This window comes from Leuciscus leuciscus (genome assembly GCF_965113295.1).
Source record: "Leuciscus leuciscus genome assembly, chromosome: 14".
Classification (NCBI taxonomy): domain Eukaryota; kingdom Metazoa; phylum Chordata; class Actinopteri; order Cypriniformes; family Leuciscidae; genus Leuciscus; species Leuciscus leuciscus.
This window is the reverse complement of record NC_138738.1, coordinates 12861525-12886721: the sequence shown is the minus strand read 5'-3', so window position 1 is coordinate 12886721 and position 25197 is coordinate 12861525. Positions and strand designations below refer to the sequence as shown.

The window sequence follows — 25197 nt, the reverse complement described above, 5'->3', positions numbered from 1 at the left end:
AGAATAAAACAAATAATCTTTCTATACCGTTTTAGACTAACCTAACTAATACAAAAGAAAAATGTAGAAAGGAAAAGTCTTCGACGTCCGAGACTTCGTATCCTTCCCTCCTCTAACTACCAAACAAAAATACAACAAATGGCACATGCCCCTTAACCTAGTGTATTTAAACAGAAAATAAACCTAAGTGCAATGTACGTCACGTGACATCTCTTACCTGTCCCTTTCCCTTTACCATTCCAAAAACAGCGTTACCGCTCTCAAACATTAAGATAAGAAGAATAGGATGGCAAAACAGCGAGATCTCACATGACCGATGTTACACACATAAACAGAGCTTGATAAATTCTCAACAAAAAACAAGCAAAACCAAATCAAGCTTAACAGAAAAGAAATGCCAAGCGCACAAAGTCAAGTTCACAAACAAAAAGGCTGCCGCCGTCTAGTGCGTTCGTGACTCCTTTTTATAGTTCCCGGGATTCCGGTAACCATATGACTGGATCTCGCTTGCAAACGTCAGCACGCCAAACCCCTCAGACGGTTGACAGCCAATCAGGCGACCGATCAGCACACAATATCGGAAAGAGAAAATAAACGGACAGCGGCAGAAACAATACAAAAGAAACTAAAAACACCAAAGTCGCACAGCTTGGTGTCGCATAATATCGTAACAGTCACTAAACAGAGGTAATTGGCTAATATCTTAGACGGTCGCATTCACGCTTACTCTTATCTAAGATATGTATAGCCCCCTTGGTTGTATACACTTGAACACTTGACAGAGGTCATGACCACGACTACAGATAAGCCGAACAATATTACTTCTCCGATAATAGCTTTGGTTTGGTCATGCCATGGTTTCCCACGCACACTTAACTAAAGTAACATTACATTAAACAGAGGTAAGACTCACCCTATTTAGGTTGGTCGAGCGGCATTTTGCTGTCTTAAACGGAAATTCCCTTTTAGTCTTTACAAACCAAGTACACTTGAGTTAGTGCCAAATATTAGCCGACGCTCTAAAATCGCAGTTGGTGTGCCCTATGCTCCACTAAAAACTGGACGGAGATTTGCGGATGGATACAATGGATACAACGTAATCTTACTAAAGTTATTCATTTCAGAGCAAGTCAAAATAAATCCAAATGTAAACAAGTTATTATGTCAGGTATATGTATCATGCCAATTACATAATCAGTTCAAAGATAATCAATACAACAACATCAAATGCTCAGAGATAGAGTAAAAGATGTACCTGACTCAGGAAATACATAATGCTGAGTGTCTGAAATGCACTCAGAATTACGGCGGATTTCATTACAAATAGTCTGAGCCTCTTGTTGCATTTCTTTAGATACCCAGACCAAGAAAGAAACCTAAACATATGCTAACAATGGGAATTTGCATTAATCACTGTCTCCAGAGTTTACACTTTTTGAGGGCAGGATGTTATTTGCATGAAAGACCCACCCTCCTCTGTAAGCAAGATATCTCTAAACTCTTAAAAACTTTATTACCTTTTGGTTTACTTCTTTGGGGATGAGACCTTTGTACCAGTCACACTGAGACATTTCAAATGATGCCAAACATGTATAGTGTTGTATGGTAATTGTTCACATTAAACCATATAGATTTTTGGTGAATTTTCAGGTGAATGATCAACTCAAGTGTGATCGTGTCTAGAATGTTAATGTAGGATGTTAATATAGCAAGAGAGTTCAGATGTTAATTTCCTTTGTTTTCTCAGAGTTACCCTCTCTTCCAGTTTTTCATGTCTTACAAATGTGTCGGCATTGTATTGTACAGGTCCCAGCTCTGACAGCAGTGAGGAGGAGCTGAGCTCTGTAGCTCATGGAGACTCTGCTACAGTTCTCGAGGAGTCCAGGAAGGAGACGACCCCCACCCCTCTCCCCGCCTCCGGCCCCGAGTTGGCAGCTATGATGAAGATCGGCACTAGGGTGATGAGAGGACCTGACTGGAAGTGGGGAGACCAGGTGTGTTAAATTCAACATGTTTGCATTTGTGTACACTTGAATTCTGAAGTGTGGATCAGACAATGGCAGGTCAGTTTCTTGTAAGTTCCTGTATGGTATGTTTTAGGATGGCCCACCTCCAGGCCTAGGGCGTGTGATTGGGGAGTTAGGAGAAGATGGCTGGATTCGTGTCCAGTGGGATACCAGCAGCACCAATTCCTACAGAATGGGCAAAGAGGGCAAGTATGACCTTAAACTGGCCGAGCCGCCACCTGCCACCCAGCCTTCCACTGAAGACTCAGACACAGAGGACGACACAGGTTAGTGCTGCACTCTGCTCTGGCATTCCAGATAACACAACAATTACTTCCTAATCTTGGTATTTTAATGTATTCGACCTTGTCATGTTGATTTATTAATATATACCTCTCTTGTATTCTCTCAGAAGGGGAGGTGATGGAGAAGAGTGTTCACCCTACTGCGATCATGTTGACCAGTACAGTTAATCTGTTGAAGACATTGTCACTATCCTCTGGGATTTATGCTGAGGTGATGCAGGTCGATGCCATTAGCACTCTGTGTGGTCAACTTAGGATACTGGTGGAGAGCGGAGCCAGTGACAAGACTGGTAACGGTTTCTTTTTTAATTTTATCAAATAATTAAATGTCACATAGTATTTATATATATATTTATAGGGTCCTTTCAACCACATTCCTCGCTCTCTTCTTTAGGTTGTTCGTCTCACAAGCTGGTGTCCCTTGAGCAGCACAGGAGCTGGTGCACGCTGGGATTTATTCGCAGTATAGCTCTCATGCCTCAGATGTGCAGTACCTTGAGCTCCTCTGCCTGGATAAATCTGCTCATACGCATCGTGGAGGGCCACCAGTCCTTCACTGCAGTCACACTACAAAGACAGGTGCCAGCACTTTTCTGGTTTCATTCAACACTTATCATGAGTTCTGCTTAGGTTTACCTAGGGAAGGAGAGTTTTCCTTGTGAGTACCACAGGGTTAAAAGGAGTGCAGCTGAGCAGTACACATTAGTGCTGTTGACAGGATCCATTTAGTGCCATGTTTTAATCAATCTCTCCGCACCCCATTGCAGATTCTTGCCCTACGGCTTCTACAGGCAGTATTACCATCCTGGGATAAGACCGAGCGCTCACAGGATATGAAGTTTCTGGTGGAGAAACTATTTGGGTTCCTCGGAAGCCTGCTCAGCACTTGTTCCTCAGATCTGCCCCTTCTCAGGGGTACTGTACATTTATTTGCTTTTCTCAATGTGGTATTTTCTCACTTTTTGTGATCAAATTCTTTGATTCAAGGTAGTGCAAAGTCTGATATCAGGATGTCAGCTTAACCATTTTTTTATTATTTTTTATTACATTTTGTGATTTACAGAATGTTCGATGCGTAGGAGGAAGTCCCGTCCTCAAGCCTCTCTGACAGCCACTCACAGCAGTACCCTAGCAGAGGAAATAGTGGCCTTACTGCGTATACTTCATTCCCTTGGCCAGTGGAATGGCCTAATAAATGAATACATTAACTCACAGCTCAGTGGTATCAGTGACGTCATGGCAGGCAGACACACTGAAGCGGTATGAGTGAAATTTATCATATTCAATAAAAGTCACCCAATAATAGTATTGTAAAATGATGACTTAAGGTGCCATATATTGATATTGAGTCCTGGCTAGAGGATTTTGAATTCGTCTATACTGTGTTTCTATCAGGCTGTGCTTGAAGACTACCTCCCCAATGCAGAAGCCCCTGCTGTGGGCAGCCTGATGGCAGTTTTGGCGGTCATTGGTGGGATTGATGGCCGTCTGCGCCTGGGTGGACCTGTGGTTCATGAGGAATATGGGGAGGGCACTGTGACTCGCATCACACCTAAAGGACGAATCACTGTTCAGTTCCACGAAATGAGGAACTGCAAAGTTTGCCTTCTCAGTCAGCTCAAGCCGGTACATATTCGCTAACGTGCAGTATTACTCCCTGTTCATTCATCATGCTGGATGGTTGGGGTGTAACCATACACTTATGTCATGATTCGATACAAATTGCGATACTGAACTCACGATACAATGCTATTGTTATATTTTAAGCCAAAATAAAGGCGTTTTTTTATTATTATTTACTACTTTATTATCATATTATTTTATTATTATCAGGACCCACAAATATTCCCCCACTGCATTATTATATATTATATTCAACATTATAGTAGTTTAATGTAGTAATGTCACTGAAACTCCATAAACTTTCATGTCAAAATGACTATTCCCAAACGGAATGGTTAGTTCATCCCCCCAAAAATTTATTTTTGCACGTCACGCAAGCATTTGAACATCCGTGTTTACTTTAGTATGTGCGTCATTGTAAATCTGTTCATCATATAAAGCCATTGTGTCTCTTCAGAAGACTTGGATTTAGATTAGACAACTCGATTGATTATTTTTATGATGCATTTGACTTTTTTGTGTGGACCTTTGAAGTTTAGAGGAATGGACTTTAAATGGAGGGACCGAAATCTGTAAGGTTTCATAAAAAATAACTTCATTTGTGTTTGGAAGTTGAAAGAAAAACGTGTAGGTTTGAAAAGACATCAGGGTATATATGATGACAGAATGTAAATTTTTGGGTAGATTATACCTTGTACAATCAGCTGAGTCTTGGATAAAACTAACTATATTGCGAATCATATAGTTTACATCAACGTTACATATCGTCGCTTTTTTATATCATGATATCTTTCTATTTCAAAAAAATGCTGTTGTTTTGAACTTTCTATTAATCCTTTAAAAAAATCTATCACTGTTTTCACGAAAAATACTAAGCAACACAACTGTTTCTTAACCACAAAATCAGCATATTAGTTTAGTTTCTGAAGGATCATTTGACACTGAAAATTCCAGTATTGGCTGCTGAAAGTTCAGCTTTGCCATCACAGCAATAAATTACATTTTATAAAATATTAAAGTAGTAAACATTTATTTGAAATTGTAATATTTCACAATATTACTGTTTTACTACATCTAAATATGCTGACTTGGTGAGTGTAAGAGACTTAATAAAATAAAATAAAAGTCTTTCAGACCCCAAACCTTTGAATGGTAGTGTAAAATATGCACAATATACACACAGTACTTAATATTGAAGATATATTTAGGGCAGTATGTTTACAAACATGACCATCAATTATCTCTGTGGTTGATGTTTATTTTCTGTTTTTAAATCTTTGCAGATTCACATGGTTCCATTCAGTGTTCAAAACCTGCCCTTCAGTGAGCCCATGCTGACTGTGTGGGCGAAGCTAGTCAACTTGGCAGGTAGCAAGCTGGAGAAACAACGCATGAAGAAATCCCTTAGCAGAGGACTTACAGGTACAGCACATGCAGCAGTCATGAATCAAATGTTATTCTCGTGTGATCTTATATTATTAATCCTGGGTATTCGTACGCTGCCATAACACACTGTACATTCCTAAACCCTGGGCTAACGTCCTTATTAGCATATTTGCAGTGCCTGTGTCACTTACTGGACGAACGTCGCACGTTGATATGCTTACATTAGGGTTCAAGCATTGTCCAACCTCATATTATATTTTCCAGAATTTGCAGACTGTAGGTTTATCCTGAATGGACTTTTCATACTATAAAGATAAGAATGAAACGGTCTCTTCTAAACTTCAATTGTCGTGTTTTCTGTCCCCGTTTGATATTTTTCATCTCAAGTGCTAAAACTACTGTTTATACAACGGGGTTTGTTTTCGTTACTGTCCCAAAGCATGTGAATGAGGCACACGATTGGTTGTCTGTTGCTATGCATCTAGGTGTAACATTCTAACACTTCACCGTTTCACCAAAAAAAAGCTGTGCCAACCTCACTTCTAAAATATAAGTGTGAGTCATTCCTTTACCGGGGGTTTAAAGAACGACAATCACCTGGGGTTAAGCGCAGTGTGAAAAGCCCTTATATGAATTTGCTAATCTTTATCCATGCAGAAGCATCTGTTCTACATGTATGGAAATAACTATTCTGGTTTATGTGTTTGTCATTGCAGCTGATCAGGTGGATGTGCATTTGCTGCGGTGTCAGCAGCTCAGGCTGTACATCCTGAAGGCAGCACGGGCTCTGCTCTCCCACCAGGACAAACTCCGACAGATCCTGTCTCAGCCAGCCGTCATAGACGTCAGCCCCAATCCTACAGGTGCAATGATTCTTTCATGCTGTGGTGCTATAAGTGTTCCCATTTTTATCACTCAAAGCTGGACCACCAATCAGACAATGCAGTTGCAATGGGGATTAAATATCTGTAAACTGACTGTAATGTACTGACAATGATTTGAACAGAATTGTGTCTGGATGTATCCCATCACTACCCCCTGGTGGTCATGTGTAGATTTTTTTTATTTTTTTTTATCTGCTTTTAAATATGGTGCCTATAGAGTGGTGCAGGGATTATGTCAAAACCGGGAACACTAATTCTCCAGTGGTTCCCTCGAGATTTTCCTAAGGGTATTTATAATGGGTTTTTTGATTTTATGAGTAAAATTAGGTCTGTGGTTAACATAACTCGATGACACTTGGACATTTTGTTCTACAACGTAAACTGCACACACTTAAACCCCAAACGTTCTTATCTAGTTTAAATGTATGCATGTATTAATTAATTAAAACACTTTATTTTTTTATAAACAACAGCTTTAAAATTTGCAATTTTGTTTTGACTGTGTAATTAACATTGTAGAGCAAAACGTCCAAGTAAGGGGGGGTTACGACAGTAACCAATTGTTCTCTTTCATCATCTCGTGTTCGAGATCCACCTATGGGAGAGACATGGACAGCTCCCTGATTGCCCAATACACTCACAGTGAGATTCTGTAAGCCAGAGAAAGATGGTCACCCAAAGGGGCAGTGCCTGACATGTCCCATAATCATGAACCCGCCATACTGATGCCATAACTGCTGTGTACAGGCAGGACATGAAATGTGTGTGGCACACACAAGAGAAGGAGGGGTTAAGACGACCCCACCCCCAAAACAGAATGTGCTCCCGAGGTTCTGGTGACATCTAGCCTGTAGTAACGCACAAACGTATGGGGAGAAGCCCAGCTGGCAGCAGAGCAAATGTCCTGGAGCGATACTCCCCTGAACAGAGCCCAAGAGGCGGCTAAGCCCCTCGTGGAATGAGCTCTGATGTCCCCATGGGGGCTGCGCTCCCTTCGATTCATATGCCAAAATTATAGCGTCCACAAGCCAATGTGAGAGGCGTTGCTTAGATATGGGATTCCCCTTGCGAGGGGGTGCCGATGAAATAAAGAGCTGGTCACTCTTCCGGAAAGCACTGGTCCTAGCCAAATATGTCTGTAAGGCATGGACAGGACACAGGGCATTCAGCCTTTGATCCTCCGCAGAGGTAAAAGGAGAAGGGTGAAAAGCGGACAGCTCTAACACCTCCGATGTGAACGCAGGAAAGCATTTCGGCATGAAGGCCGGATTAGGCTTAAGGAAAACCTTATCTCCTCCAAGAGAGAATTTAGTGCACGAGGAATGGACTGAGAGTGCATGTAGCTCACTGACACGTTTAGCTGATGCCAAGGCCAAGAGCAAATCTGTCTTGAAAGACAGCAGCTTTAGGGAAATATTTCTCAGGGGCTCAAAGGGGAATTGAGACAGAGCCTCCAGCACCATGGAGACCGTTCTTCTGATGGCTGGCAAAGAGCAAAAAAATTTAAAGAAAAGAAAGAAAGAAAGAGCGGACGGATGGCACGCTAACAGAGGGATTATCTCCGCCAGCCATGGTGCTTTGGGCCACCTGGGTGCTATCAGAATGAGAGACAGGCCCTGCTCTCTCACCCTGTCCAGTGTGGGAATTATTAGGCACAGGGGAGGAAAAGCATACAGCAGCACTTTGGGCCATCGGTGGGCCAGTGCGTCTACCCGAGAGGTGCGTCCATCTCCTTTAGCGAGAAGAACAGGACAATGGTAGTTTTTGCACGAGGCAAATAGATCTACGGTTGCCTCTCTGAATCTCATCCATATCATACCCACTATCTGAGGGTGGAGGCACCAATCTCCATAAATTGGGTTCCCCCTTGATAGAAGGTCCGCGCCTCTGTTCAGAATGCATGGAACATGAGTTGCGCGTAACGGCAGGAAAATAAACGTCTGCTCCACACCAAAAGCTTGTGAACCAGAGCGTGAAGTTTTGACGAGCGCACTCCAACCTGACGGTTGATGTAAGCCACTGCCGTGGTATTGTCGCAGCAGAAAATGATTCAGAGCTTTCCATATGGTCATAAGTGCTAAATAATTTATGTGCGCTGAACGTAGTCTGCTTGGCCACAAACCGTTCAACGTTCACCATTCTACCCTCCTGGGTGGCATCCCAGCCCAGACATTCAGGGCCCTGACAGCCAAGGCCGAGGATCTATAAGCGGCCTGGTGCAAAGAGGCAGAAAAACGGTCCATCTTGTTAGACAAGAGCGAGCAGCCCACCCTGGACTGGGTTGAGGTGCCTGGCGATCGATGGCTCGATAGCGGGGGATCACCCATTCCGAGAGCTGCCATATCCTTTACCTCTAGACCTGCAAGACCGTGTTTAAGATCAAGTGGGTCGCTCCAGTTGTGCTTCATGTGCCTCGCGCATGCTGGGAGGATGGGGAAGAGTTGTTTCCTCGGACCAGGAGGGGGTCCCAGCACTTTCCCATCATAAATCTCCCTTTCCTGGTCAGTGGCGCTCTGTGGAGCCGGCCACTCAATGTTGAGGCGAGCGGCCGCTCGCTCACACACTTCCAGGAGGATGGACTGAGGTAAGGCCGCGGGGGTGTTGACCTGGGGAACGCCAGAGGGCGGGATGGCCTCTTCGTCCTCTGAGACCCCGAGAAGGCCTGTGTCGTCAAAATTAACAGAACCGGCCGGTTCGTCGACGAGCGGGTTGCTGGGATGTCCTCTTAGAGTAACGCAGGATTGGACTGGTCAGTCCAGATAAGAGAAGTCGCGCCCCGGGAGGCCCTGGTAGCACGTCACAGTGTCCCCCATCCGAGTCAGAAAAGCCGAACTCGACACACTGGGTCGCAGCAACTATAAAGCAGCGTCGCAGGAGTTTTTTCGGCAGCATCAGGCAATGACTGCAGTTCTCCGGGTTCTCCAAAGCCTCTTCTGCGTGCTTAAGGCCCAAACAGACCATGCAGAATGGGTGAATGTCCTTCGCGGCAATCAGCGCACCACGCGCGGCCGGGCAGGCCTGTGATAGGCTGTTCCCGGGAGAAGCGGCAGATTTAGAGCGACATACCGGCAAAAAACTGCCTCGGGCAGCCGTTGAAAAGGAAACGGGTGATAAGATGCGTGAGCGTGGGCGGCTCAGAAGCAAACACAGCTAAACTTAGTAGAAAAACAACTGTCATGCTTGGCGGAGGCTGATCTGGTGAGTTGTCCTCCTGCAGACACGTAAGTGAACAGCATAAATCCAACCGAGCTGTGTCAGTGCAGAGATCGCGAGAAGTGAATGTCAACTGGAGAACAGTAGCGCATGCAGGCTTAATATGTCCGCAGGCCTCACCTGGCATTGGATGCTTCTACAGAGGTCAGGTACGGATGCCCTTCCCATAGGTGGAAATTATTATAAATTCCCATAGGAAAATCTTGAGGGAACCACTAGCAAATTCTTCTTCTGTGTTTCGTCATCATCCCTGCACCACTCTATTTTGACTAAGGTCTATATGTTGTTCACAGTAACAACAGACTATTTACTTTGTGAATGGCAATTGTGTGATTGTGCTTATGTAATATTTTGTGTGTTTGTGTTCAGAGGATCAGTGTGTGTCGTCTCCTGATGTGGGAGAGTTGTCTCCTGAGGGTCCTCAGCCTCCCCTCATCCTCCTGCAGCAGCTGCTATCAGCATCCACTCAACCTTCCCCCATCAAAGCCATATTCCACCGCCAGGAGCTAGAGGTGAGAGACCACATTTACACTTCCTTGATATTTGTATTAAATGCATGTTAAATTACATGCTTGGACGTGCTTTTGCTTTCTAGTATAATACGCTTTTTATTATCATTGTACAATATTTTTATTCAGCAAGGGTGCATTAAATTGATCAAAAGTGTTTCATATGTTCATATGTGAGCTTTCAGTTACCAGCTCCAGATGTACCAGATGTTACATCACAGAGTTCCACCATATTTGTTTTTTCCTCTGAATTTCAAATGTCTTTACTCAGTTTTTGTGTGTATGTGTGTTCAGGCAGCAGCTCTGGCTGTGTGTCAGTACCTGGCTGTTGAATCCACACACCCATCCTCCCCTCTGTTTGAGGACAGTAGCTCTAGCGAGGCCACAACACCGGTCACTGTGCAGCATATGCGCCCACCCAAGCAGAAGAAACACAAGACCTCACCTGTGCCCCCTGCTCCCATCGTCCTGCAGCTGATGGAGATGGGCTTTCAAAGGAAAAACATTGAGTTTGCCCTTAAATCACTTTCTGGAACCACAGGCGCTTCTGGAGTGCCAGGTGATGCTCCAATAGCTCACGTTTTTTTTAAATGTTAAATTGTCGTATGTTGTATTCAGTGTTAGCATTACATGCTTGGGTAGTCAAAGTTCTTTCTCTTGCATTTCTTGCATAGTACCATAGAAATGCCATGGTCATTTGTACGCTAGCATGATGGTTATACTGTTATTTTTCATGTATCTTGGAGTAAATACCATTGTAATCATACAGGACAATATATCTCTGTCATGCTATCCCCACATCATTTTTTGTAAGAATACATAGAGCATTTTTTGCTAGCAACTCATTCATGATTGCTTGGGTTTCAGGTGTAGAGGCATTGGTGGGCTGGTTGCTGGACCATCCAGATGTTCACATTACAGATCTGTCAGATGCAGATACTGTATCAGATGAATACTCTGATGAAGAGGTGCTGGAAGAGCTAGAGGAGCCTGAGCCAGCTTTCCCTGTGGTGTGTATAATTACATGTACACACAATCTGATCCGTCACACACCAGACATGAGGTGCAGATTCACTTGTAGTCATTTATTGTGTGACTAACAATCTTTCTTTTGCATGTCAGCCTCCTGGGGTTGTGGTAACTGAGAGTCAGACGTTTAAAAAGAGGTCGGATTTTCAGAGCAACGATGATTACGCTGTATATGTGAGAGAGAACATTCAGGTGAGGATCTTACTAACTGGTTTGCATATGCACTTAAAAAAATTTGTATTTTGGGTTTCCTGTAGAAGTATTGAAACATTCTTAAAATGAGATTAATGTATTTAAGAGGCAACCTGATTGAACTAATTGTGTTGCAGGTGGGCATGATGGTGCGTTGCTGCAGGACGTATGAGGAAGTATATGAGGGCGATGTGGGTAAAGTGATAAAGCTGGACAGAGACGGCCTACATGATCTAAATGTGCAGTGTGACTGGCAGCAAAAAGGAGGAACTTACTGGGTCCGTTACATCCACACTGAGCTGCTGGGTAATACTCTTTCTGTTCTGCTCTGCTCTTACACACAATAACGGGCAGCTTTAATTATAAAAAAAAAATCGAATGACAAAAAAATTATATTAGGACTTCAACAGCCCATTTAAAGTGGATTTAGGTCTTTTTTAAATAAATGTAATTCTGTATTTCCCAGGATTTCCTCCTCAGAGTTCTCCGTCTCATATAAAGATTGGTGATAAAGTGCGAGTTAAGCCCTCGGTCACAACGCCAAAGTATAAGTGGGGATCTGTCACTCACAGGAGTGTGGGTGTGGTCAAAGGTAACATAATTGTTTAAACTATTTCTCTTCACCGCTTTAGAGGAACACTTCACCCCTAAAATGAGCAGATCACCCTCATGTTGTTCAAGACCTGTTTGTTTTCCATTATTTAGTGAACTATCCCTTTTTGTATTTAGCAATTTGTTTCGCTATATATCTCAAACCTGTAGAACAGGGCTGTCTATTCAGCTATAATTGAACCGTTGTATTTGGGTTTCATCATAGTGTGTAACATTTGTGTCCAGCCTTCAGTGCCAATGGGAAGGATGTGATAGTGGACTTTCCTCAGCAGTCACACTGGACTGGACTGCTGTCAGAGATGGAGCTTGTGCCCAGCATACATCCTGGTGTCAGGTACACAGAGTACAAGTGAAAATCACATCAAGACAATGACTAAATAAACAACTAATAAACATTTTCTTACCTTTCACTTTCCTTAGGTGTGACGGATGTCAGATGTTCCCTATAAACGGCCCCAGGTTTAAGTGTCGGAGCTGTGATGACTTTGACTTTTGTGAGAGCTGCTTCAAGACCCGTAAACACAACCCTAGACATTCATTCGGACGAATAAATGAACCAGGTCTGAAAGAATTCTGTGTATTCTTTAATAGCTACTTTATGTAGTGTAGCGTTACAACAGTGTACATTTCTTTATGGGATGTAACCAGTCTGGTTTGACCTAATCATTTCTCTTTAGGTCAGTCATCCACCTTCAGTGGGCGCTCAGGAAAGCAGCTGAAGAGACATCACAACAGTCAGCGTGGGATGCTGATTGATGAGTGGTCCAGAGTGGTGAAGAACCTCAGCGTGTCGTCCTCCGTTAACCAGGCGTCGAGGCTCATAGACTCTGGAGAGCAGTGCTGGCAGTCCTCAGGCTCTCAGGGCAAGGTCTGTCTCATTATAGGCATACACTACCATTCAAAAGTTTGTGGTCAGTAAGATATGTTTTGAAAAAAAAAATATACTTACAATAAAGTTACAAGTTAGTAAAACAACAATTTAGTTACAGCAAAGACATTAATAATATTACAAAAAATATTTTGAAGCACAACTGTTTTCAACATGGATAATAATAAGAAATGTTTCTTTAGCACCAAACCAGCAATAATGATTTCTGAAGGATCATGTGAGACTGAAGAATGGAGTAATGATGCTGAAAATTTAGCTATACCATCACAGGAATACAGAACATTTTAAAATATATTAAATTAGAAAAGTTATTTTTAAATTGTTCAGTATTATGGTTTCACAATATTACTGCTTTACTGTATGTTTGATTAAATTCAGCCTTTCTGAGCATAAGAGACTTTAAAACAATATAAAATATATTATTGACCCCAATCTTTTGAATGGTTTTGAGTATTCATTTGCTTGTTCGCATATCAGAGATAAATTGGAAACACTTGTTTGAGGAAAAAAATCTGTGTTTTGTTTTGCTGGTTTTCAATAGCACTGGATCAGGTTGGAGCTTTTCCCAGATATCTTGGTCCACAGACTGAAAATGATTGTAGATCCAGCTGACAGCAGCTACATGCCTTCACTGGTGGTGGTGTCAGGTAAAAAACATGAAGCCTTTTCAGGTCAGTCATAGTCTAACCTTTTATGGGTGACCTGATTTAACTGTGGTTGTCCTCCAGGTGGAAGCTCGCTCAATAACTTGATCGAGCTGAAGACCATCAACATCAATCCCACAGACACCGCGGTCTCCCTACTCAATGACTGCACAGATGTTGGTTTGAATTTCCTCACAAACATCTGTTCTTCAGGGTTGTTTCTTTAGGAATGCTGAGCACTCTTGTATTTGTGTGTTCAGTATCACAGGTACATCGAGATTGCCATAAAACAGTGCCGGAGCTCAGGGATTGACTGTAAGATCCATGGTTTGAGCATTGTGGGTCGAGTTCGTGCAGAGGATGAAGATCTGGCTACTGTGCCTTTCCTGGCATCTGACAATGAGGAAGAGGAGGATGAGAAGACAGTGACTGGAAGGTGTGTGATAAAGATGGTTTAGTATAGAAGAAAACATGATCTGGTATGTCATTGAGTTTCTTTTTTCGACCTCTCTTTGCAGTCTGACTCGAAAGAGGTTGTCAGGGCTGGAGTCTGCTGCCACCATCAGAACTAAAGTCTTTGTCTGGGGTCTCAACGATAAGGACCAACTTGGAGGACTTAAGGGGTCCAAGGTCAGTAATGTGTAAACATGCATTCAGTTTTGTAGTTTATAAAAAAAAATTAAAAACATATATATTTAACATTTATTTTTAATGTATTAAATACATTTTAAAAAGTAAATAAAAGAGAAATTAATTTGATTTAAAACAATATTTTTAATAAAACTTTTTTAGCTATAGCTTGCATTGACAAATCTTATTGTCTTGCTCTCTCTCTCAGATCAAAGTCCCATCATTCTCAGAGACGCTGTCTGCTCTGAATGTAGTGCAGGTTGCTGGAGGCTCAAAAAGTCTTTTTGCTGGTGAGTTGTTTAAAAATAACAAAAGCAGGCCTTTGATCTTTTGCTTGCTGCTTAATAAAATGTGAAATTTTTATGAAAAAAAATGTGAGGCTGGTGTATCATACTGCGTTTACTGTCATTTTGCAAAAGGACACTCAATGCCCTGTTACAAATGTGTCTTTCTAGTTGTATTTTAAATCTGAAATGATTTGCCATCGCATTGGATGCTTATAATTTTATTACATTTTTACTCCTTTAACCAAAAGAATGATTGGTCGCACAGCTGGTAGCCAAATGTTAATTGATCAATTGGGCCCGTGGAAGGGATATTTGCAGGATCAAGTAAAGAACTTGGGAGTCATTTTGATTCATCCTTAATTTTTGATCGACAGATAAAGACAGTAGTACGCAATTGCTTTCGTTTATTTAAGAGCAATAGCAAAACTGAAACCAATTCTCTCAGCCAGTGATCTGGAAAAAGTTGTCCACGCGTATATTTTTTCACGCCTAAATTATTGTAGTGCACTTTATGTTGGGACCTGTCAAACGCACATTGCCCGTTTGCAGCTAGTACAAAATGCTGCTGCAAGGCTGTTGATGAATGCTGGGAAAACAGACCATGTTACTCCCCTTCTATCTGTGTTAGGTTGGCTTCCAATACAATTTAGGATACAGTATAAGATCTTGATATATGTTTTTAAAGCACTACACGGAATGGCGCCAGAATACCTGGCTGAGCTCATCAAGCCCTATAGCGCAGGTGTAAGACTAAGATCAGCAAACAAGTTTCTGTTAACGATTCCCTGGGCGCGTCTTAAAATGAAAGGTGACCGTGCTTTCACCGTTGCTGGTCCTAGATTGTGGAATAATCTACCACTGGACGTTAGATCCTCCTTGAATCTGAATGTTTTTAAGGGCCGCTTAAAACCTTATCTGTATTCTTTGGCTTTTTAGCATTTTTGTACATGGATGTTGTATGTCTTGTTTTTCCTGTCCTATTGGTCTTATTGCAATGTACAGCACTTTGGAACTACGGTGGTAGTTTGTAAGGTGCTATCTAAATAAATACGGTAAACGAACGAACGAACGAACGAACGATTGATTCTTTGTCTTTCCAGTGACTGCTGAAGGTAAAGTATATGCCTGTGGAGAGGCCACTAACGGAAGACTTGGTTTAGGACTGTCCAGTGGAACCATCCCTATACCAAGACAGATATCTGCCCTCAGCAACTATGTGGTCAAAAAGGTTGCTGTACATTCAGGTATGCCCTTTTCTGTTTTAAAGGGACCAATTATGATCATTTATTATATCGTGTTGAAAATGCTAATTTTTGAGTATAAGTAAAAACATGTTTTCATGCATGTATCTTTAAATGAAAATGAGTAATACTGTTCCCCGCCCCATCCAGAATAGGGCTGTGCCTTATGCCTTGGATACTCTGCCAAAAACGAACAAAACATCTTTTCACGTTTAATTGCACGTTTAAAAACTTCGTTTGACATAACCTTGTGTGTATTTGACAAAGTTCACATAAAAACAATCGGTTATGTCTGTGAATGTAAACAGATCTAATATACACATGCACGTTTATTTCCCAGCTGTGAATTAAATTGACAGCAGCGTAATATACATTACCTACAAGATGTATCTAACTGCTGAACCATATGTAACAGCAGTCTGAGGCCAGCAGCCTCAGACCCGAAGTTAGGGTGGTGCTGACGATCACATATCCCACCCCAAACACTTCACTATAATTATAAGCTGTACCTTAACGAATTCCCAAACACATAGTTATGTTCAAAAACAATATTAAAGTGAATTTTGCATAATAGATCTCCCCTTTAAGGAAATGTTGTCAGAACTTGTTTAAAGTGGATAAACTGTTTGTGTGCAGGTGGGAGGCATGCCATGGCGTTGACTGTGGATGGGAAAGTGTTCTCTTGGGGTGAAGGAGATGATGGCAAGCTTGGGCACTTCAGCCGAATGTAAGTTATTTGCACCTTCTCCCACAGTAATGTAGAACATGAAGATTTCTAGAGGGATCTGATGAGAATATTTTTTTTTTTAAACCAGGAACTGTGATAAGCCACGGCTAATTGAGGCATTGAAAACCAAGCGCATTCGAGACATCGCCTGTGGCAGCTCTCACAGTGCTGCCATCACCTCCAGTGGAGAATTGTACAGCTGGGGTCTGGGTGAATATGGCCGCCTGGGCCACGGGGACAACACCACTCAGCTCAGACCCAAACTGGTATTTGTTTTACTTACCTCAGTAAACTCAGACCTCTCGGTTCAGAACTGCAGGGTTCCAGTATATTTTGTAGAGCAATCCCTATAAGGTGGAGGTGATGTACAACTTTGAAAATTGATTTGAAGAAATTCACAAAATTGCTTAATACGTCGGCCCAAAAGTAAAAAAAAAATCCAGCTTTTGAGCCCTTTAATAATTTTTTGCACAATGTCCTTTAACTGAGCCAAACATACAGTTTTAATTCCAAACATACAATTTTGAGCTAAAGAAACACATTTTATAATGTCATTATTGTAGGATTTATTTATTTTTTATATGCAGTTAAAACTGAATCTTGACAGTTTTGGAGATTTTTGTCTTTCCCTATTCATGTAAGTAGGAGCTGTACTTGAATGCCTGTTGCGTACATAGAAAACAACTATCAAATTGCCAAGATGACCGTAGAGTGAACTGACTTGTTTTAAAGAGAATTTGCTTATGCTCTTTGTACAACAGTTGAAATAAATGTGATGCTGTTTAGTACAGTGTGTCCCTGATGGCAGTAGATCAAACTCTATATCTGCTTCGCAGGTCAAGGTGCTTTTAGGCCATCGTGTTGTCCAGGTGGCTTGTGGAAGTCGAGATGCCCAGACTCTTGCCCTTACAGATGAAGGTAGATACCTGCATTTTGTTTTGTAGATTTAATTTAAGGCGGTATTGTTTCGGTGCGTGTGTGTGTGTGTGTGTGTGTGTGTGTGTGTGTGTGTGTGTGTGTGTGTGTGTTTGTGTGTGTGTGTGTGTGTGTGTGTGTGTGTGTGTGTGTGTGTGTGTGTGTGTGCTCGATCTTAAAGGGATAGTTCGCCCAAAAATGATATTTAAGCCATGATTTACTCACCCTCAAGCCGTTCGAGATGCATATGTCAATCTTTTTTCAGACGAACACATTTTCAGTTATTTTAGAAAATGTCTTAGATCTTTCAGTGGTTATAATGTGAGGCAATGGGGTCCAGCTGCTTCAAGTCCGAGAATGTGCATGCATCCTTCACAAAAATAATCCACCCGGCTCCAGGGGGATAAACGAAGGCCTTCCGAGGGTAATCCGTGCGGTTTTGTCGTAAAAATGTACATATTTAAAACTTTATAAACGAAAATAACTGGCTTCCGGTGGCGGTTGGTGCGCGTTCATGGAGATGGATGCTGGCGTATGACGTAGGACGTAGCGTAGGAAGCGTCGTGACGTAGAACGAACGTAGAGTTTTGTTTTGCTCTGCTCTCTGGCTGCGCTGTCACGTTCGTTCTACGTCACGACGCTTCCTACGCTACGTCCTACGAAGGCCTTCGTTTATCCCCCTGGAGCCGGGTGGATTATTTTTGTGAAGGATGCATGCACATTCTCGGACTTGAAGCAGCTGGACCCCATTGCCTCACATTATAACCACTGAAAGATCTAAGACATTTTCTAAAATAACTGAAAATGTGTTCGTCTGAAAAAAGATTGACATATGCATCTCGAACGGCTTGAGGGTGAGTAAATCATGGCTTAAATATCATTTTTGGGCGAACTATCCCTTTAATGCTCTGCTATGACATGACACTTTAAGCTTGACGTCGCTGGTCCTGGCCAGTAGAGGGTGCAACAGGATAATAAATCTTGAAAGACCACTTTAAACCTCTGTGTCCAAACAGTTTAAATAACAAATAAATGCTTTCTCTGAGAGCGCTCCACAATGTTTGATTATACTATCTAGATGCTCAAAATTGATCGGGAGAATGCACGTTTTAAACAGCTTATTGTACATGTAAGTTAAACGCCATTCTAAACTATTGGGTGCTGTATTGTAACGCACACACATACAGAAGCTCGTGCATCACATGCAGATTGCACGCACAGAGAATCATTCAGTTGCGCAGAAATGTATTGTCAACACTTTAGTCACATAAATGTAGACTTAAAAAAAACACACACACACACACACACACACACACTAGGGGTTGAATGACTTCAGATTTTATTTTTTTATACATAGCCTAAGTTAAATGAATGTATGATTTGTAGGAATGGTGTTCTCATGGGGAGATGGAGACTTTGGGAAGCTGGGCCGTGGCGGCAGTGAAGGCTGTAACATTCCTCAGAACATTGAGCGTCTGAATGGGCAGGGAGTGTGTCAGATCGAATGTGGAGCTCAATTCTCCCTCGCCCTCACCAAATCTGGAGTTGTGTGGACCTGGTAGGATTTTAAAAGGATATTTGTTTTTTTTCAGAGGCATTACAATACAATTCATGATTTATGAGTTAGTTTTGTTTCCAAGTAATCCCTAACATGATTGAAATTTCATGTTGTTGCATTGTGCAGGGGTAAGGGCGATTACTTCAGACTGGGTCACGGCACAGATGTTCACGTGCGCAAACCCCAGATGGTTGAAGGACTGAGGGGGAAGAAGATTGTTCATGTCGCTGTAGGGGCTCTTCACTGCCTGGCTGTCACAGACACTGGACAGGTGGGCCAACCAGTTTGTTTTTTGCACAAGAACTCCTTCCTTTTACTTTGCATCATGAGTTGTTTAATGTGCCAAAAAAAAAACAAAAAAAACAAGCATAGTAAACAACTCTCCTTTTATTGATGAAAAGCTATTTCGCTTTAGTGCTTGTGTACGATGAAGTGTTGTTTTGATAGGTGTACGCGTGGGGGGATAATGACCATGGGCAGCAGGGGAACGGCACAACCACGGTCAACAGGAAGCCTACGCTGGTGCAGGGTCTAGAGGGGCAAAAAATTACCCGTGTGGCTTGCGGCTCCTCTCACAGCGTGGCCTGGACCACTGTAGATGTCACCACACCCTCCGTTCACGAGCCGGTCCTCTTCCAGACTGCCAGGGACTCTCTTGGAGCCTCTTATCTTGGTAAAATCTTCCCTATGTCCATTACCTTGGTGTCACTGTGTGCCTTAAAATCTAAGATTTTGTGGGTGGTTTTCTTTCTTTTTCTTTAATAGGTGTGCCATCAGACAGTGACCCATCTTTACTGAGTAATAAGCTGAATGGTGTGAGCAGTGTGAAGCCCAATAGGCCATCTCTGGCAAAAATCCTGCTCTCTCTGGATGGTAATCTGGCCAAACAGCAGGCCCTGTCCCATGTGCTCTCATCCCTGCAGATCATGTATGCCAGGTATGACTTCAATGGCTTCAGAACTACTTTGCATCCCAGGTTTATTGGTTTTTCTGTTCCATAAAATAAAAGCTCTGGCATCACTTAATCACTCTCATGTCATTTGAAATCCGTAGGGATGCAGTGGTGGGAGCATTGATGCCTGCCTGTATGATTCCATTGGAATGTCCCTCCAGCTCTCCGGTGCCACCATCAGATTGTTCATCAGCTTCCAGCCCCTGTGAGGCTGAGGGTCCAGCTCTGCTCTCAGAGACAGAAGAGAGGGTCAGTCCGCACCCCTGGATGGACAGCAAACGAGGAGAGGTGAAGAATTCTGCCTGTGCATGACTGCATCATTCACGTTTGTTTATTTAATGCTTAATTTTCAGTATCCCATAATGTTCAACTTCTTTCGCCTATTTTTTAAAATTATTTTCCTTTTACGAAACAATCCATTTAAATGTCAAAAAAAAAAAAAAAAAATAGTACATGCTCTGCATTTAAATGTGCTTTCTGTCATATGTTATTGTGTGGTCTAGGTGACCACATCTGAGGATGCCACTACCCCGTCTTCAGTGGTGACCCCTGCCTCTGCCTCATCTCGGCCCTTCATCCCAGTCACAGATGACCCTGGTGCTGCCAGCATCATTGCTGAGACTATGACTAAAACCAAGGAGGTCAGTCACCAATGGTTTATTGCAATACTGTTTATAAATTCAAACAAATAGATTATTGTTTAATTTTTTATTATTATTATTATTATTATTATTATTATTTTTTATTTTTTTTTCATTGGTTTGATAAATTTTTTTAACAAATATTGATTGATTTAAATGTTCCTGTTGATCATACTTTTTAGATGTTTGTTCCTGATCATTCAAATGAAATGCATGCATTTTAAGTCTGTTTGAAAATTGGATTACATTTGTATGTTGTGCCACAATCCTTTATATAAACTGAAGTTAGCCTGGTTTGATTTATTGAAACAGGACTCTGAGAGTCAGAGTAAAGCAGTGGGCCCAGAGCCACAATATCTGGATGAGTTCACCGGTCTGCTGGTTCCCGATGACACACGTGTGATGGTGGACCTGTTGAAACTGGCTGTGTCTCTGCGCTCAGGTGATAAAGGCAAGGAAGTGCTGTCTGCTGTGCTGTCTGGCATGGGTACAGCCTTCACACAGGTAAAAAAAAACAGCTCTTCAGTTACTCATTACATGTTTTCCTAACTAAATTGGAATAATTTCATCTTTTCGTGCTTTGTGTACTCATATCTGAATGTATTTGTTTGCACGCAGGTGGCAGATATGCTGCTGGAACTGTGTGTGACTGAGTTAGAGGATGTGGCTACAGACTCTCAAAGTGGACGACTGTCCTCGCAGCCTGTGGTGGTGGAGAGCAGTCACCCGTACACTGACGACACTTCCACCAGTGGAACTGTGAAAATACCAGGTCACCTTATGCTTTTCTGTTTATGGAGCATCCTTCATTATGTAGCAGCCGTTACAACCTCATTAGTGGTGCTTGCCAAAGTGTCATTATTGCTCAATTGAACACATCCCTAAACCTAAGGGTTAAACTTTGTCACAATTAAGCAAAGTTCTTCAGAAAATGTAAAGCTATAGTATTTTAATGAGGATGTGAATGAACCAACCCATTATTATTCAATGATAAATACAGTAAAAACAATAATATTGTGAAATTATTAAAATTTAAATATGTTCATATGTTATGTATTCTTGTGTTGGGAAATGCTGAATTTTCAGCATCATTACTCCAGTCTTCAGTGTCACATGATCCTTCAGAAATCATTCTAATATGCTGATTTGATGCTCAAGAAACATTTCTTATTATTATCAATAATAAAAAAAATATCATTGTGCATAATATATTTGTGGAAACCATGATACATTATTTTCAGGATCCTTTGAATAGAAAGTTCAAAAGATGTATTAAATTGATCAAAAGTGCAGCAATTTCTTTGAAAAATATTACTGACCCCAAACTTTGAATTGTAGTGTAGATGCTCTGTGAAAAATAATGAATACCGGTAATTAAAAATATTCAAATCTCATAAGAAATCGTATTTAAATGGTTTCAGGTGCTGAAGGTTTGAGGGTAGAGTTTGATCGCCAGTGTTCAACAGAAAGGAGACATGACCCACTTACCATCATGGACGGAGCCAATAGGATTGTGTCTGTTCGATCAGGTGACATTCTTTTGTCTTTTTATTTAAACACCAGTCAAAAAGTTGTTGTTTGAACTACTGGCCACATAACTTTACTTGTCTCCACCCCTTCAGGCCGTGAGTGGTCCGATTGGTCCAGTGAATTGAGGATTCCAGGAGATGAGCTCAAATGGAAGTTCACTAGTGACGGCTCTGTTAATGGCTGGGGCTGGCGCTTCACTGTCTATCCCATCATGCCGGCTGCTGGTAATATGACCTCTCTTCATTTTTCATGCTTCATATGTATTATGATATTCTGAAGTACTTGACCTTTTATTGAATTATTCGCAGGTCCTAAAGACCTCCTATCAGACCGTTGCATTCTGTCTTGCCCTTCGATGGATCTAGTAACATGTCTGCTAGACTTTCGCCTGAACTTTGCTTCAAATCGCAGCATCGTGCCAAGGTTGGCAGCTTCACTTGCTGCTTGTGCCCAGCTCAGCGCATTGGGTAAGAGAAGAACCATTGAAAGAAGCGTTTACAGTTTTTATATTATCATACACACAAACTCGTCTCATTTTGGTGAAGTTTTCTTTTCTGACATTGAAATAGGCCATTCATAAATAAAATCCAAGTTGTTTGTTTAAAAAAAAAAAAAAATAGACTTTGTCTATGGATGGAACTGACTGTTTTCAGAAATGTTGTGAGGGTATTTTGTGCCACCTATTGACGAATGCAAAAAAATACAAATTGGTTTAATTAAAGGTAGGGTAGGTAATCCTGTTCAGAAACATTTTTTTTTATACTGGGTGAAATGGTCCTTCCATCCTGATAGTAGTCAATACATTATGTGTTTAGAAAAAGGAATGAAAAAAATCAGACCTCTGTAGCAGCTGCAGGACAGTAAAAACTCTGACCAATCACTGCCATTCGGTGCGAATGTAAAGAACCAATCAGATGCCTTCATGTCTCGTGCCCGAGCCCCACTGCGCGCGCTGCCCTGCGTGCACTCATCACATGTCACCGTTCCCGGAAATATTCAGCTCAAAGCACCTGCATTATTATGCAGTCAGCGAAGGCAAACAAGGCAAAAACTACTTCCTCGGACCCTGCCCGCGCTCTTGAACGACCTCCTCTGCTTCGCCCTCGACCCCGGACCTGTCCTCGAACCGACGATGCGGTACTTGTCTCCGGACTCGGAGTGTACGTTAGTCTTCATTAGAGTCAACAATGTTTTCATCATGGAAACTCTTACATGCAAAACACCGTATATGTTATGAATCTTACACGAAATTCACCTTCATCACAGTGTAACTGATGGTAATGGAAAAACGTGTATCAATGCAACCTGTTTTTAGTTTTGCCTTATAAATATAGCTCGTTACCGAATCAAACTTTACCATTATCGATATGCTAGCTTGATAGTGAGTACTAAAAGAAATCTTATTTGTTTATATTCATAGTGATAAAGTTAGGTATTTTATTACATGTGATTCTGACATGATGTCACTGTATGTACTGCGCTCCTTCCTCTCCACTCGTCTCAGGAAATAAATGCGTCTTGTTCCAGCCTGAGCGTTTGGCGTCGCGCGTTCATGTGTTTTGGGGGCGTGGCTTTGGAAGGAGCTCAGAAGGGAGGGGGTGGAGTGAATGGAAATAATGAGCTGTGTTTATTGCAGATTAAAAGGTCTACAGTCACTCGATTTTTATATTTTCTTTTTCAGAGTACTTACATTTTAATTATGTATTGGTATATAAAGACAGTTTAAACAAATTTGGAATTTTTTTTTTAGAAAAAGGATTACCTACCCTACCTTTAAATAATAATATAATTAAATATAGTATATATGTATGTATGTATGTATGTATGTATGTATGTATGTGTGTGTGTGTGTGTATATAATATATACACGTATATATTTATGTATATATATATATATATATATATATATATATATATATATATATATATAATTATTATTATCATTTTATGGTTTAGGATGTTATATCATAGACATTATAATTGTATCAAAACCACAATGCTACCTAAACGTGTAGTTTATTTGAATTGTAAAATTTTCAGAATAATTTTTTAATATTTTGTTTTATTAGATACAAAATAACTAATAATACAACTAATTATTAGTATTAATTACTTTTCCACCAGTCTGGATTTTGCACTTTATATTATATTTTCCAACATTATACAAGTCTAATTTTAGTCTAAAATTTAAATGTCTTTGTAAGGGTATATATTACAAGGTTATATAATGCCATCCTGAAATCTCAAATTAGATGTTTTATAATAAATTTTTGTTTCTGTATTTCTGTTTCTATGTGCATGGTCAGCTGCTGGTCATCGTATGTGGGCCCTGCAGAGACTACGCAAGCTCCTTACCACCGAATATGGACAATCTATAAACATCAATCGCCTCTTAGGAGATAGCGAAGGAGAGGCTCGCTCTATGGTTAGACAATGTACATTTTTGTATTGTATGGTTGTATATGTGTTAATATAATATAATTATTTTCTTTATTTTTAGTTGTATAATTAACTTTTTCTGAATGTTGTGTAGAGTTTTACAGGAAGTGCATTAGCTGCTCTGGTGAAGGGACTTCCTGAGGCTTTACAGAGACAGTATGAGTATGAGGAACCTATAGTCCGGGGTGGCAAACAGCTACTCCACAGCCCGTTCTTCAAGGTCTGTTTGTCTGCCTAACAGACGTACTTCGTAAGTTTGAGAGATGAGTTTTCCAGAAATAATGTTTTAATTTTGAAATGTTTAGGTGTTGGTGGCACTTGCATGTGATCTGGAGTTGGACACTCTTCCATGCTGTGCTGAGACACACAAGTGGGCGTGGTTCCGCCGCTATTGCACCGCCTCCAGAGTGGCAGTGGCTCTGGACAAGAGGACCCCTTTGCCCCGCCCTTTCCTGGATGAGGTAGGCATTTCTAATATTGGTTTGAAATTAGAGAACTTCTTGATGGTTGAGATTCTTGACATCAACTTGAAGCATTTTGCAAAGCTATGTTATACATTTATACCTTCTTTTATGTACATGTATATGCATCTGATCTAATGAATTATCTTTGATTTCCTGTGTAAAAAAAATGTGTATGTACATACATAATCTTTTACTATAATATTTGTAATGTAAAAAAACATTTTCTAGTTTATAAAACCATGTATAATGTCAGCACTGCGCTGTTTTTTGTTTTTGTTTTTTTTGGTACAACTAATACTGATCCTAAATTCTCTTCATTTTCACCAGGTGGCAAAGAAAGTCCGCGAGCTGATGGCAGACCATGAGAACATGAACACGCTCCATGAGAGTCATGACCTGTTTAAAAGAGAGCAGGACGAGCAGTTAGTTCAGTGGATGAACAGGTAATGTATTGTTTCAGCCAGTGAAGCATAAGCAAAAATGTTGTACCTTTTAAGTGATGCTTTAAATGGTCGGGATTC

General features: G+C 41.2%; 1 protein-coding gene across 1 annotated transcript in view; it reads left to right on the top strand.

Moving 5' to 3' along the window:
• Positions 1-25197, top strand: part of herc2 (HECT and RLD domain containing E3 ubiquitin protein ligase 2) — a 69401-nt gene that overhangs the window by 31699 nt on the left and 12505 nt on the right. The window contains exons 35-76 of the mRNA XM_082137227.1: positions 1807-1994; positions 2101-2293; positions 2419-2601; positions 2706-2890; positions 3079-3226; positions 3375-3571; positions 3707-3937; positions 5218-5356; positions 6037-6183; positions 9787-9929; positions 10221-10485; positions 10794-10936; positions 11049-11147; positions 11285-11453; positions 11614-11739; positions 11985-12093; positions 12180-12319; positions 12437-12627; positions 13190-13295; positions 13377-13468; positions 13553-13728; positions 13811-13922; positions 14131-14212; positions 15310-15453; positions 16087-16177; positions 16266-16443; positions 17014-17095; positions 18479-18650; positions 18777-18921; positions 19098-19323; positions 19416-19587; positions 19704-19890; positions 20106-20243; positions 20556-20747; positions 20862-21015; positions 21665-21772; positions 21866-21997; positions 22082-22240; positions 24080-24198; positions 24307-24432; positions 24518-24673; positions 25004-25119. Of these exons, the coding sequence (XP_081993353.1) occupies positions 1807-1994; positions 2101-2293; positions 2419-2601; positions 2706-2890; positions 3079-3226; positions 3375-3571; positions 3707-3937; positions 5218-5356; positions 6037-6183; positions 9787-9929; positions 10221-10485; positions 10794-10936; positions 11049-11147; positions 11285-11453; positions 11614-11739; positions 11985-12093; positions 12180-12319; positions 12437-12627; positions 13190-13295; positions 13377-13468; positions 13553-13728; positions 13811-13922; positions 14131-14212; positions 15310-15453; positions 16087-16177; positions 16266-16443; positions 17014-17095; positions 18479-18650; positions 18777-18921; positions 19098-19323; positions 19416-19587; positions 19704-19890; positions 20106-20243; positions 20556-20747; positions 20862-21015; positions 21665-21772; positions 21866-21997; positions 22082-22240; positions 24080-24198; positions 24307-24432; positions 24518-24673; positions 25004-25119 (6361 nt within the window). The remainder of the gene's footprint in view (positions 1-1806; positions 1995-2100; positions 2294-2418; positions 2602-2705; positions 2891-3078; positions 3227-3374; positions 3572-3706; positions 3938-5217; positions 5357-6036; positions 6184-9786; positions 9930-10220; positions 10486-10793; positions 10937-11048; positions 11148-11284; positions 11454-11613; positions 11740-11984; positions 12094-12179; positions 12320-12436; positions 12628-13189; positions 13296-13376; positions 13469-13552; positions 13729-13810; positions 13923-14130; positions 14213-15309; positions 15454-16086; positions 16178-16265; positions 16444-17013; positions 17096-18478; positions 18651-18776; positions 18922-19097; positions 19324-19415; positions 19588-19703; positions 19891-20105; positions 20244-20555; positions 20748-20861; positions 21016-21664; positions 21773-21865; positions 21998-22081; positions 22241-24079; positions 24199-24306; positions 24433-24517; positions 24674-25003; positions 25120-25197) is intronic.